This window comes from Panthera uncia, unplaced genomic scaffold, assembly GCF_023721935.1.
Source record: "Panthera uncia isolate 11264 unplaced genomic scaffold, Puncia_PCG_1.0 HiC_scaffold_1628, whole genome shotgun sequence".
NCBI classification, from domain to species: Eukaryota; Metazoa; Chordata; class Mammalia; order Carnivora; family Felidae; genus Panthera; species Panthera uncia.
The window spans coordinates 7,200-20,417 of record NW_026058281.1 but is presented as its reverse complement, the minus strand read 5'-3'; the positions used below and the strand labels follow the sequence as shown (position 1 = coordinate 20,417).

Sequence of the window (13,218 nt, the reverse complement as noted above, 5' to 3'; positions counted from 1 at the left end):
GAGACACAGACTATGAGGCAGGCCCCAGGCTCTGAGATGTCAGCACAGAACCCAACACAGGGCCCAAACCCATGAACCATGAGATCATGACCTGAGCCAAGTCTAACCTGAGTTCAACAGACTGAGCCACCCAGGCGCCCTGAAAGTTTTTTTTTATTAAAACTTTCATTTGACTAGAAAATTTAATTAGCCAAAACAATCCAGCCTGTGTGGTACTTATTTACATGAAAGTTGTACCACATATCCAAAATAATTTTTATGAACTATTTTTGAATACTGGCCTACATTTGATATTTTCAAATTCTCAGCATGAAACACAAATTACAAGTTGGATAAAAAAAATCTCAACATCTATTGAAATATTTGTTTTTACAAATAGATTTTGGGAGCTAACAAAAAGCAAATGGAATTCAGTGGGAGAAAACAGGAAAAAGAAGGAAAGGATACTGATTACTTTTTAAGGTAAAACCATTCTGCCTAGGAGATTAGATTATACCAAAATAACAAGATACAAAGCAAGAAAATATATTTTGCCCCTACTTTAGAGTTTGCAGTTACAAGTTTTTGGTTGTCATGCAGGGATTTTCCTTCTCAATTCAGCTTTACAACACATCTAAAAGTGAGTATCAGTCTCCTAATAAGTATACTGTTAATTAGTAATGTGGCAATACAGCTACATTTCAGCTCATAAATTTCACATGAAGCAGGTAACATAACCTAAAATTCAGCTACTTAGAGAATACAGACTACCTAATTACAATTTAATATTCAATTTATTATTCCAAGACAAGTACTATTTTTAAGCTGAAGATCGAAATTTCATTAAAAAGACAAATTTGTTATTTTAAGTTCAAGAGAAATATTTATTTTCAATTCGAAATGAAAGAATGAAACCATGTTTACTCCTCTTTTAAGTCACTAAAAACATAAATGAATGAATGAATGACCGACCAACCAACTATGGGTTTTCTTTAAGGAAAAAGTAAGGCCTCCAAAGCATAAATTTTTATCTGCCAAACTGGAGAAATTTAAATACAAATGAAATTCTTCACAAAAGTAACAATGTCACAGCCCTGTGAAGGTCTAGCCAAAGATCCTTTGATTAGTGCTGTAAGATTCAAAAGTGAGGTAAGATCTTGAAAGAAGTGGGGGAAGAAAACCAATAAAGACCCTGTTTTAAGTACAGAATATTAGGGGATGTAAAACCAAAAAAAAAAAAAAAAAAAAAAAAAAAAAAAAGAGAGAGAGAAGTCTCCTTTGCTAGTTTGTACCTAATATCATTGCATAGCATAATGACCTAAAAAGTAAGCCAGTATCACTCAGAAAAGAATCAGGGGAAAAAAAAATCATGACAGATAAAAACCACAGTAAGGAAATTTAAAAAATTGAAACAGAAATAAAACATTAAAATGAATAAAGATGTTGGATATGGTCAACAGATAATAAACACTAAAAAAGCACAGAACAATTGGAAAAGAAAAAATATTTGTTTAAAAATAAAACCATGTTAGAGAAATTACTGCCTGTGCTCTCTTCTAGGATTTTTATGGTTTCACATCTCACATTTAGGTCCTTAATCCATTTTGAGTTTTTTTGTGTGTGTATGGTCTAAGAAAGTGGTCCAGTTTCATTCTTTTGGATGTGCCTTTCTATGACATTGGTCATAGCAACATCCTTCTAAATATGTCTCCTGAGGCAAGAGAAATAAAAGCAAAAATAAACTATTGGGACATATTGGGAGAAATAAATATTGGGACTATTGGAAGAAATAAAAACTTTCTGCATAGCAAAGGAAGCAACTGACAAAACAAAAAGACAACCTACCAAATGGGAGGAGATATTTGCAAATGACATATCCGATAAAGGGTTAATATCCAAAATATACAAAGAACTTCTGCAACTCAACACCCAAAAAACAAATATTCCAATTAAAAAATAGGCGAAAGACATGAACAAACATTTCTCCAAAGAACACATTCAGATGGCCAACAGACACGTGAAAAGATGTTCAACATCACTCATCATCAGGGAAATGCAAATCAAAATCACCATAAGATAATCACCTCACAGATATCAAAATGGCTAAAATAAAAAATGCAAGAAACAATAAGCATTGGCAAGAACATGGGGGGAAATAAAGAACCCTCATGCACTCTTGGTGGGAATACAAACTGGTGCAGTCACTGTGGAAGACAGTATGGAGGGTCCTCAGAAAACTAAAAACAGAACTACCCTAAAATCCAGTAATCACACTATTGGTGTATTTACCCAAAGAATACAAAAACACTAATTCAAAGGGGAAGGGATATATGCACTCCTATGTTTACTGCAGCAATATTTACAAACTATGGAAGCAGCCCAAGTGACTGATGAATGGATAAAGAAGGTTTGGTATATGTATACAATGGAATATTATTCTGCCATGAAAAAAGAATGAAATCTGGCCATTTGCAACAACGTGGATGGATCTAGAAAGTATATTTCTAAACGAAATAAGCCAGTCAGGGAAAGACAAATACCATATGATTTCATTCACATGTAGAATTTAACAAAGAAAAAATTTAACAACAACAAAAAACAAAACAAAAAAAAAAAAAAAAAAACAAAGGAAAAAAAGAGAACAAACCAAAAAGCAGGCTCTTAACTATAGAGAACAGATGGTCACCAGCGGGGAGGTGGGGGGCTGGGGGGGCACGGAATGAGTGAAACAGGTGAAAGGGATTAAGATAAGAGTACCCTTTGGAACACCTGGGTGGCTCAGTCGGTTAAGCGTCCAACTTTGGCTCAGGTCATGATCTCACGGTTTGTAGGTCGAGCCCCACATCAGGCTCTGTGCCGACAGCTCAGAGCCTGGAGCCTGCTTCAGATCCTGTGTCTCCTTCTCTCTCTACCCCTCCTATGCTCACACTCTGTCTCTCTCTCCTCAAAAATAAACATTAAAAAAAAAAAAAAAAAGATAAGAGTACACTTTTCTTGATGAGTACTGAGTAATATACGGAACTGGTGAATCACTACACTGTAGTGATTCACTACTGGATGGATTAGTCTATTAAGCATCTGACTCTTGGTTCTGGCTGAGGTCATGATCCCAGGGTCATAGGATTAAGCCCCACATGAGGCTCCTCACTGAACGTGGTGCCTGCTTAAGATATATACTCTCCCTCCCTCTCCACACCACCCTCTCCCGCTGCCTCTTCTAGCTCCTGAGCTCTCTCCAAAAAAACAAAACAGAAAAAAGTATAGCCATACCAAATGAAAGAAAACAAAACAACCAAAATATTGAAAAGGCACATAATTTCCATGCACACACAAACGATGAATAATCAAAACTCATGGCATATTTTGGTTAAGTTACTAAATGTCAAGTCACTTGTTAGGAGAAGAGAAATACATACTCAGTCTGATACTGGCAAAGCTCAAAGCTGAATACCTTGAAATCATCTCTGCAATGTTCTAGGGAAAAGCAATGAGGTCCTAGAATTCATTATACCTACCCAAGTCATATTTCAAGTATAAAGCAACAAACACTCTCAACATAAAAGTACTCAGGAAGTATAGCACCCATAAGCTCTTCTTGGAAGAAAAAACAAAATAGAACTACTTTCTGAAAAAGTCCAGTCATCTAAGTAAAATATAAATTGAAAGACACTGGATTTTTTTCAGTTTTGTTCAATGCTGCATACTCAGCTTCTAAAATGCCACATGGCACTGAGTGGTGCTAAAAAATTCTCTAAATGAATCCATAAACCAGGAAACAGATTAAAACAACAAAAGAATGCAAAAGCCACAGTAAAGGACCAGTGATAATCAATGAATCCTTTCTATTTAGAACTACAATTAAATAACTGTGGAAATTAGGATTACAGAACAGAATACAACTACTAATTTCAACAATATAAAAAATTGCCAATTCAGATTTCTGAGAACACGTTGATACAGGATCTACCTCCCTCGGAATTAACCCAGTGGAACTAAAAGTATTATGAATCGTAAGGAATAGTGGAGAAAAGTGTCAGAAACCCCATATTATGCTGGAATATGTACTTGGTGGCTGGGGGGGGGGGGGGGAAGGCGGTGCAGGAATGTCATGTGTGGAGGCCAGTACCCTGAATAAGAAACCCCCGGTAGGGTTATAAGAAGACAAATTTTAAAAAGAACAGCTGTGGTTCAGCCTTGTGCCTCTCCTCTTCGTTCCTGGGACACTCAATGCCTGCCACTTCATAACAGGGATTGGCAGCAGTGCTGGTGCAAACAAATGTCCTCTAGAGTAACATCAGAGCATCACAGAAGCACTGTTTAAGAGGAGAGTCAAAAAAACACGGGCAGGAATGGACTAACCTTTGGCACTGATTTCCCAACCATTCTTAATCAAAACCTGCAGGGTTCATAGATTTCCATCTAGAGAAAGTAGATCTTCCAATGTTCTGTTCCTTGGGGGACTCAGTGTAAAGCTGTAATCTGAGGAGTTCTTGAAGGATACAAGGAGTGATATGATGGTGACATTTATGATGCCTGAGGCCCTCTGACAAATTAAAGTCAGTTAAGATGGTATAAAATAGTCTACATATACAAACAATACCAAAGAATAAAATCCAAGTACACTGGCAAGTCAAGAAATATGATCAGACTAGATTTAAAAGAATCCAGCCATATGCTACTTATAAAATATATAGATAAAGCATAAGGACACAGTAAGGCTGAAAGCAAATGCAGAGAACTAGACCATATCAAGAAAATATTAGCTAAAAGAAAGGTGTAGCTATATTAACGTAAAACAACGTAGATTTAAGATGAGCATGCCTCACTGAGAATAGAGAATATATTGAAACATTGACCATAGAGAATATATTGAGAATATACTGAAAAATTGGCCAAGAAGGTAGAACAATTCTAAATATGTATGAGCCTAATGAAATGTCTCAAAATATATAAAACAGTACATATTAAACTAATAAAATACAGAAAGAAATGGACAAATCCGCTTTTAGGTAAGATGGAGCAACTGGTAGAAGACCAAAACTCACTGAGATCCACCAGATAAACAAAATAAAACACGAAAGAGATCTGTTTAAAGACCCTGGAAAGCTGCTGAAGGAAGAAGGATTTACGATGCCAAGATTCTAGAGGGGTGAGAACCTGCCTGATGTAAAACAGTGTTCTGCGGCAGCTTTTCCCCTACCGGCCTTTACACATGCTGGGTACAGGGCAACTAAGCTTCCAGCCTTTGTTTGCACAGTGGATACAGAGCTCTGATACAGAGCTTTTGTCCTAGGTTTTGAAAACACAAAACTGAAGACTCCAGGGGTCAATAAACTAGTGAGAAGGGAGGAGTAGAAGCTGAGGTGGTCACTCTGAGGCTGCATGGGGTAGTAGGTTAAAAAGAAAAGCAGAAAGCCTCAAAAAAGTAGACTGGAGTTTTCTGTAATCTTCCAATGCTGAGAAAACAAGAAATTTAAGAAATGCTCCAAGGACTGGGCCCCAAGAACACACTGGTATCAATGTTGAAAGCTTTGAAAGACTACTCCCAAAAGTAGCCTCCTTTAAGGGCAACCAAAAGCTTCATCAAAACTGCAGCCTAGCTTCCACTCAGGTCAATCTCTAGTTGGTCTAAGATACTCAGTACCTAATTTCAATTGTAAGAGGGAAGGTTAAATCATTTCTGCAGGAAAGTACCATAATAATGAATATCTATATCTTTCATATACAGTATCTAATAGCTCATAAAAAACCATTAAGACATGTCAGAAAAAATGACCATATATTTGAAAACAAAGAGAAAAGGGGATCACATATGACGCTACAGGTAATCCAGATATAAGAATTCGCAGACAAAAAAACTCTATGATTAGTATTTTCCAAAAAATAGTGGAAACTGGATAAAATACATGAAAAGATGGGCCATTTCACCAGAGACCTGAAATCTGTAAAAAGAAAAACAAAAAGAAATTCTATAATTGAAAACATAATACTAGAAATTGTTACTAGGTGTTTTAATAGCTAATTTTTAAAAAAACTAAGTAAAAGATTACTAGAGCACAGAAAACAGGTTACTACAAAACAGGCCATTCACTACAAGACACTCGGGGAAGGACAGAGAAAAAGTAAGAATTCTAGGAGAAAAAAAGCATAAGAAATATATGAGACATAGTCAAAAGGACTAAGTTACATGTAACTGGAATCCCAGAGGAGGAAAGAATCCAGCACAAAAAATATTTGAAGACAGCACAATAAAAAGTTTACTACCCACGAAAAAGTAAAAATCTTAAAAGTAACCAGAGGGGGGAAAATGCATTATCTTGAAAAAAGTCGGGGGGGGGGGGTTGGTTACTGAAAGCTGGTCTCTCCAAAGAAATTGATTTAAGTGATAGAAGTTAAAAGACAGTTGCTTTAAAATATCAAGAGACTATTAACTGTCCACCTAGAAATCTATAACCAATGAAAACAGCTTTTCAGAACGAAGATGATATAACTCCATAAAAAGCAAAATTGGGCAAAGGATTTAAATAGATATTTCTCCAAAGAAACAGCCCCACATGTGTATGATTACTTGATTCATGACAAAGGCAAGCAGTGAAGAAAAGATGGTTTTTGCAATAAACTGTACTGGGTCAGCTGAATATCCATCAGGAAAACAAATCTCGACCCCCAAACCTCAAATCACACACAAAAATAAATTCCAAATGGGTAACAGATCCAAAACATGAAAGGTAAAAAACAGAAAAAAGCATAGGAAGAAAATCACCATGCCCTTGTGATAAGTAAATATTTCTTCAACATAACACAAACAGCATTAACCATAAAGGAAAAAAAGGAAGGCAAACTGGACAACATTAAAAGAAAAATGAAAAAGTGAAAAGGCAAGCCATGGTATGAGAGAAGTTACTTGTAATGTACATAATGAACAAAATGCTCACATTATACACAGAATGTATACTAATTAATAAGAAAAATATAGTCAGGTAGCCCACTAGGGGGAAAAAATGAAGTAAACAGTAAACATCTTTTCATAAAACATATGAAAAAGTGATCAACTTCATCAAAAATCACAGAAACTTAAAATTAAAATGTTACTTTTGCTCACCTACCATAATAGCTAAAAGGAAAGGGATAAAAACTAGTATTGGTGAAGATTTAGAGCAGCTGAAACTTTCACACACCGTTAGTGTAAATTATAAATCAGCACAATCACTTTAGAAAACTCTTGCTATTAGAGCTGATCACAGGTATACTCTGACTTAACCTGTACACCTCGGAATATACCCAAATGTTCATGTGTACCAAAGACACACATAAGACTAATCAAAAGAGCACTCTTTATAATAGTCTCAAAATAGAAAACAACCCCAAAGTCCATTTACAATAGAAAAAATAAGAATATAGGTTGTGGTCTATCCACACAATGGAATATTATTTGTTAATGAAAATGTACCAAATATATCTACATGACATGCAACAGTAACATTAATTTCACAAACATGATGTTGCACAAAGGAACACATGCTGCTCACATAAACTCAACAGGCATAATAAATCTATGTGTCAGAAGTTAGGTTAGTGGGGCAGAGAGGTAATGACTTGGGAAGACATGACAGAGTTTCTGTGGTGGTGGTGCACTGGGATATGCTGGCTACATGGCCATGTACTTTTTGCAATAATTCACTCAGCCACACTTAGGACTTGTGTTCTTTTCTTTATACTTTAATACAAAGTTTACTTGTTAAATAGAAGTGTATTACACCAAGAAGGACAAACACAAGGTTTCACCAGAAACTCCCAAATGGAAGTGAAGTGAATGAAAGCTTCCAAGTGGAAGTGAAGTGAAGCAGCTCTTTAAGTGCATGATAGTGTCACCACCGAGATTTTTCATTCACTGTTCTAAAGACTTGAAGTGTGATTTTATCTTACTAGCTCAAAAAATCCAATCATTAAAACCTGTATATGCTATACCTCCTTCTGTACTGCTCCCTGAACTACCCCAACCAGAGGCTGGTGCTTCCTTCCATAAACTCTCCCATCACCTAAGCTTACCTTCTGTTTGCCATATAGTTAAATCTTCTGTGTTGCCTATATATTTTTAATGAGTTCCCAGTGCTTAACACAGTCTCTCCCAGAATCAGTAGGTATTCAAATGTGGATGAGTAACTGAGATAAATTCTGCACAGAAACGTTTTTCCCATTTTAATGCAGGAATAATGAAACTTTTAACTCAGAATACACAAATTCAAAATGATAAATTATGTCTATGCCTAATCAAATCTGAAAAATCAATTGCCCAACTACCTATTCTGTTTCTTTTCTGCATTCTTGGCCAAAATCATCTAAGAAAACATTCAGACACCCTTGCCCCATTTGGCAGCTTGGCAAGAAGATAACCTAGCAGGTAAATTCAACATATTAATAGGCAAACTGTAGTTGCTGAGTTATAGTGGCAGCCTCCATCTTTTAAACAAGATCATTTCCTTAATTAACAAATTCTTTACACCGTTACTTACATAATCCTCGCTCCTCTTTTCCTATTCATCATATTCCTCTAAATGGGGTCTTTTCCACTGGTAGATCCAGTGTACCTATGCTGAATTTAAACACGACTCTCTAAGGGATAAAGAGAGTCTAAGGAATGTTACGTGCTTTGCCAGTTTCTGCTTTTATGTTATTCCCTAATAAACATATTTTACATATTAAACATTGTGTGTGTTTCACACACAATATAAGGTGTAGAGATGTGCCTCATCTACAGGTCACAATCTTCAAGTTTATGAAGGGACATTTACTTGCAACCTTGCTTAGAAACATCCCTTTGGAATGATGGAATGGTTATTTTATCAGTCTTCCCTATTTTATCAACCTTCATAAAGAATCATACTGCGTGAGCCTTACCCTTGACCTGAAGAATCTTCATTAGATGAAACAACGGTTCTCTTTAATTTGGTCTATAGGCAACTCTAATCACTTCCACTAACTTCTCGACTAGCAGCTCAGCTGAGTTTTGTCTACAATTATAACTGTATTACCAAGTGAATTACTACTCAGACTTTGCAGAACATATCTTTAATATGGTTCTGTTTTTTGGTAAGCTTCCAGAAACCAGCTTTTCTAGACATTTCCCCGGACAGGCAACCTTTCCAGAGACAGCATCTCTCCCTCCTGCATATGCTCTGAATACTAGTTCATTTACAATATTCTATGAAACCATTTTCCTTCTTTTTTCTAAACCAAGGGCTTGGCAACTTTTTCTTAAAGGCCAGAGAGTAAAGATTGTAGGCCTATGGGCCACAATCTCCAGGGCCCCTACTCAATTGCAGTCTCCAGGGCCCCTACTCAATTATGTCCTTGTAATGTGAAAGCAGCCATAGACAATAGGTAAACAAATGCACATGGCAGTGTTCTAATGATTTATTTATCAAAACAGCCAACCAGACCATGGTCCATAGTTTGCAAATCCCTGCTCTAAACTCTTACAACTTCTGGTCTTCACTTCATATATCAGTATTATTATAATTATCCTGAATACTTGTAAGAGTTTATTGACATTGGTGGGGAAAATTAGGTTTGGTATGTTTTATCAATTAAAACTGAGATAAATACATAAAAGCTTTAGAAATGTTTGTGATGAGTTAGAAAAAGAATTTTATTTCTTGGTTAACCAGAAAATTTAACTGACCAAAACACATGCACTGATAACTACAGTTAACTTAGGTATTACCTAATTATGAAAATAGAGGTAACAATGTATAATAATGACCAATACATAAACAAATATATTATGATAAATCTACATAATTGACAGTAACAGTGGGACTACAGTGATCTTGCTTTTCTTCTTTTTCCCCTGTTTTCTATAATTAACATCTATGATTTCTATAATAAGGAAAAAAAGTTTAAGACACATGACAAGCTAAAATATTTATTAAAATTTTTTATTTAGTTTGGAAATAAAAATATTTAGACTTGAAATTAAGTTTAAGAAAAATTCAAACCAATCTACCTTATGATCCTTTTTAAAAAATATTCACATCAATTAAATAAATAAGTTAAAATTTTCATTTACCTGTCGGTTCCTTTCATCCATTATGCGTGTGATTTGTATTTTCTTCCGCCCCATTTTCAGTCACCTTTCCTTCCTTATATTCCAAATATTTAATTCAAAATTAATTTTCTTCAATACCCTAATGCATCGTACACAGCTTCTATTATTTCAGCTTCTAGTCCAAGGGCTACAGCTGAAATTTTCTATAAGATCTAAAAGAAAACACAAATTAGAAAATTTAAGTTCTATAAGTTTGCAAATCATGAAAATGTTATACAAATTTCAAACCTGCTTCTATGCTGCACATGGCAGCATTATTAGTTGAAATTCCTGGTTATATAAAATTGGTAATTAAGTTGAAGCTTTGTTAACTTTACCCCTAAAATATCTCTTGAATCTTTTAGTGCCTCTAGCTCTGGCTGAAAAGAGTACAATTATAACCTTCAAGTTTTTCTCAATGTATATAATAATAGCAACAACAAGAGCCAATGCTTACTGGGATTTTTCTATGTGCCAGGCACTTTTCTAAGTACCTGCCATGTCTTAACTCATTCAATCCAAACTGAAATCTTCTTAGTTACAATTATCATCTCCATTGTATAAATAAGGATATTGAGGCACAGAGATGCTCACTAATGTTTCTAAAGTCACACACACAGTGAAGGGCAGAGCTTGGAATATGAACTCAGGGACTCTGGCTCCAGAACTTCTCTTTAACATTATAGAAAATCCCTGAAAGTTTCTGATGGCCTCCATGTCAAAGGATGATCTGGGTAGCCCCAATCTACCTTGACACACTATTCTTGCAAACTGTCCTAGCCACCACCAAAATTACTATCTGTCAACCCACAAAGGCACTATACGATTTCATAATAATATCCACTTAAATGAAATACTGTTCCTTTAGCCATTTAATAAAATCCTCCTAATCAGTCAAGATTCATTTCCCCCTGATAGAGTAAACGATAGCACCTTACTTTGTGGGTATGTGTATGACAAATTCCAAGTCCATTTTCCTCTGAGACTATGAATCCTTCAAGAACAGGATTTTTTTATTCCATTTATCTCTGTAATTGAACGACTGGCAATGATATAATCTGTCATGTTCTGAATAATAGTTTTGTCAAAAACCTAATGTTTCCAAAACTTACATAATAAAATATTTACAAGGGCATGGAAGACAAATGCTAAAACATTCACAATAATAAATGCTCAGTGGAATTCTATTAAAGTATTTTTAATACTGTGCATGTATATCCATAAAACTTCAATAGTACTGCCCAGCAAATCCATGTTTGATTAAACCTGGCTTTTGCTCAAAAGCATGAGTTTTTCAATTCTTATCAGTACCATTATTACCACAAGCATGGCATTTCTTACATATCTTCCCTCATACTCATTTCTCCATTCACATAAACATTGATTGAACATCTATTAACAAGTGATAACCTATTAATTGATCATGTACTTGCAAAAAAAATGTACTTCCTGACACTGTACTAGGCACATAGGGTAAAATGGTCCAAAAAAAGGTGGGGGGGGGGCATGATTTCTGATCTCACAGATTTCACAGTTTAGTAGGGGAAAACAGACATTAACCAAACTATATATAAATGAATCTGTACAAATCAAAATGTGGAAGTTCATTTATCTGATCTAAATTCACAAGTTAGGGAAGGCTTCCTTGAGAATGTGCCTCATACTCAAACCTGAGTATGAGAGTGTACACACTAGTCAGAGAGAATAGCATGTGCAAAAGCCCCGTGACAAGAGGAAGCAGGAAACAGAGAAACTGAAGGATGGCAAGTCACTGGTGGGAACCAGTCAAACAAGCAGCTGTGCTGTAGAATGTTTTTGTTTTCTCATGAGACCGTAATATAAACCAATAAAAGTCAGCTTATTCAAGTCATGTTCCCTAACAGATCAAGCTGCATCCAATTACCGTTACAAAAACTTGCAGTGTAGTAGGCAACATAAATACTCCTACATTTCAACACTAATGCCGATAAGGTATATGCAGCACTGCATTATCTGAGCATTTAGCTTTTGACAATGGTTGAGTAGGTTACTTCAAACCAAGTTATTCTAAGAATGAGAAAAAAAGAAGAAAATTAATCTGTTTAAAATCACTGGAGAACTTTTAAGGCAGAATTGAAGGGTTGAGATCTGGAAGAAATAGGTTAAGACCAGACTTCAGACTATATATCCCTCTAGTCATTTGCAGATTCTCAGAACATTGACTGAGAGGCTGAGAAGCTAAACAGAGGTTTCAAGAGATCTATGGGTGGGATACAAAAACAGATTTAGGGCTTACAAAGTAATAGCCCCAGTAAACACACCAGGATTCTGGAGGGATCCAAAGGACTATGCCCTCAGTATAAAGGTAAACTAGAAATAGACCAGGCCATACAAGGGCAGTATAACTTCAGATCATCTCATTCACTGATTAGATTAAGGTGATCTAGGCTATGTAGTGTGATTAGCTTAGCCTCATGCCAGTTAAATCTTCTGAAAAGATGTTAGCAAAAGTAAATCTTACCAGGAAAAAAGATAGTATCATCTAGAAATTCAAATGATTTTATGATTTCTGTATGTCTAAAAGTAAAAAAATAACCAGTTAAGACCTGACTGAAAACTAAGATTTTAAAATGGCAATACAATTAGACCCATAGTAGATCCAGATAATGGTGTTATGAGAAAAGAACTTTAAAATAAGTAAATGTGTTCAACGAATTAAAAAAAAAGAATATTACCATACAATTCTAAAAGCATAGAAAACATAGAACTGAAAAGCACAATAATGAAGACAGAAAATAAAAAAATTGATGAGTTTAACAATAGGTAGAATACAGCTGAAGAAAGAATCAATAATCCAGAAGATAGGAAAGAAGAAAACACCTACACTGAAGCCCAAAAGGGCATGAAAATGGGAAATACAGAAGTGTGAAAAAACAGTAAAACATGGATCCAAAATACATGTAATTAGTGTCCCAGAAGGGAAAGAAATACTTAAAGACATATAGTTAAAAACTTACCAATGACATCCAAGATCTACAACACTCAAGTGAAACAAATACAAAGAAAACCACAACTGAGGCATATCAGAGAAAAAAAGGTGGGTGGAGGGAAAGAGAGACACACACAAAGAAAGATCAGCCACAGAGAGACCTTAAAAGTAGCCAAAAAAATAA

The 13,218-nt window shown here is 35.3% G+C and overlaps 1 protein-coding gene across 3 annotated transcripts in view; it reads right to left on the bottom strand.

The window, feature by feature from the left end:
- The window catches only part of LOC125917258 (MEF2 transcription factor homolog), a 34,402-nt gene extending 23,806 nt beyond the window's left edge, over positions 1-10,596 (bottom strand). For 2 of the 3 annotated variants that reach the window (XM_049623512.1, XM_049623510.1), the window contains exon 1: positions 10,049-10,595. In XM_049623512.1, the coding sequence (XP_049479469.1) occupies positions 10,049-10,102 (54 nt within the window). In that variant the 5' untranslated portion in view covers positions 10,103-10,595. Of the gene's footprint in view, positions 1-10,048 lie in introns of all 3 variants that reach the window. The other variant, XM_049623511.1, reaches the window with a different exon arrangement.
- Positions 10,597-13,218: the final 2,622 nt, after the last annotated feature.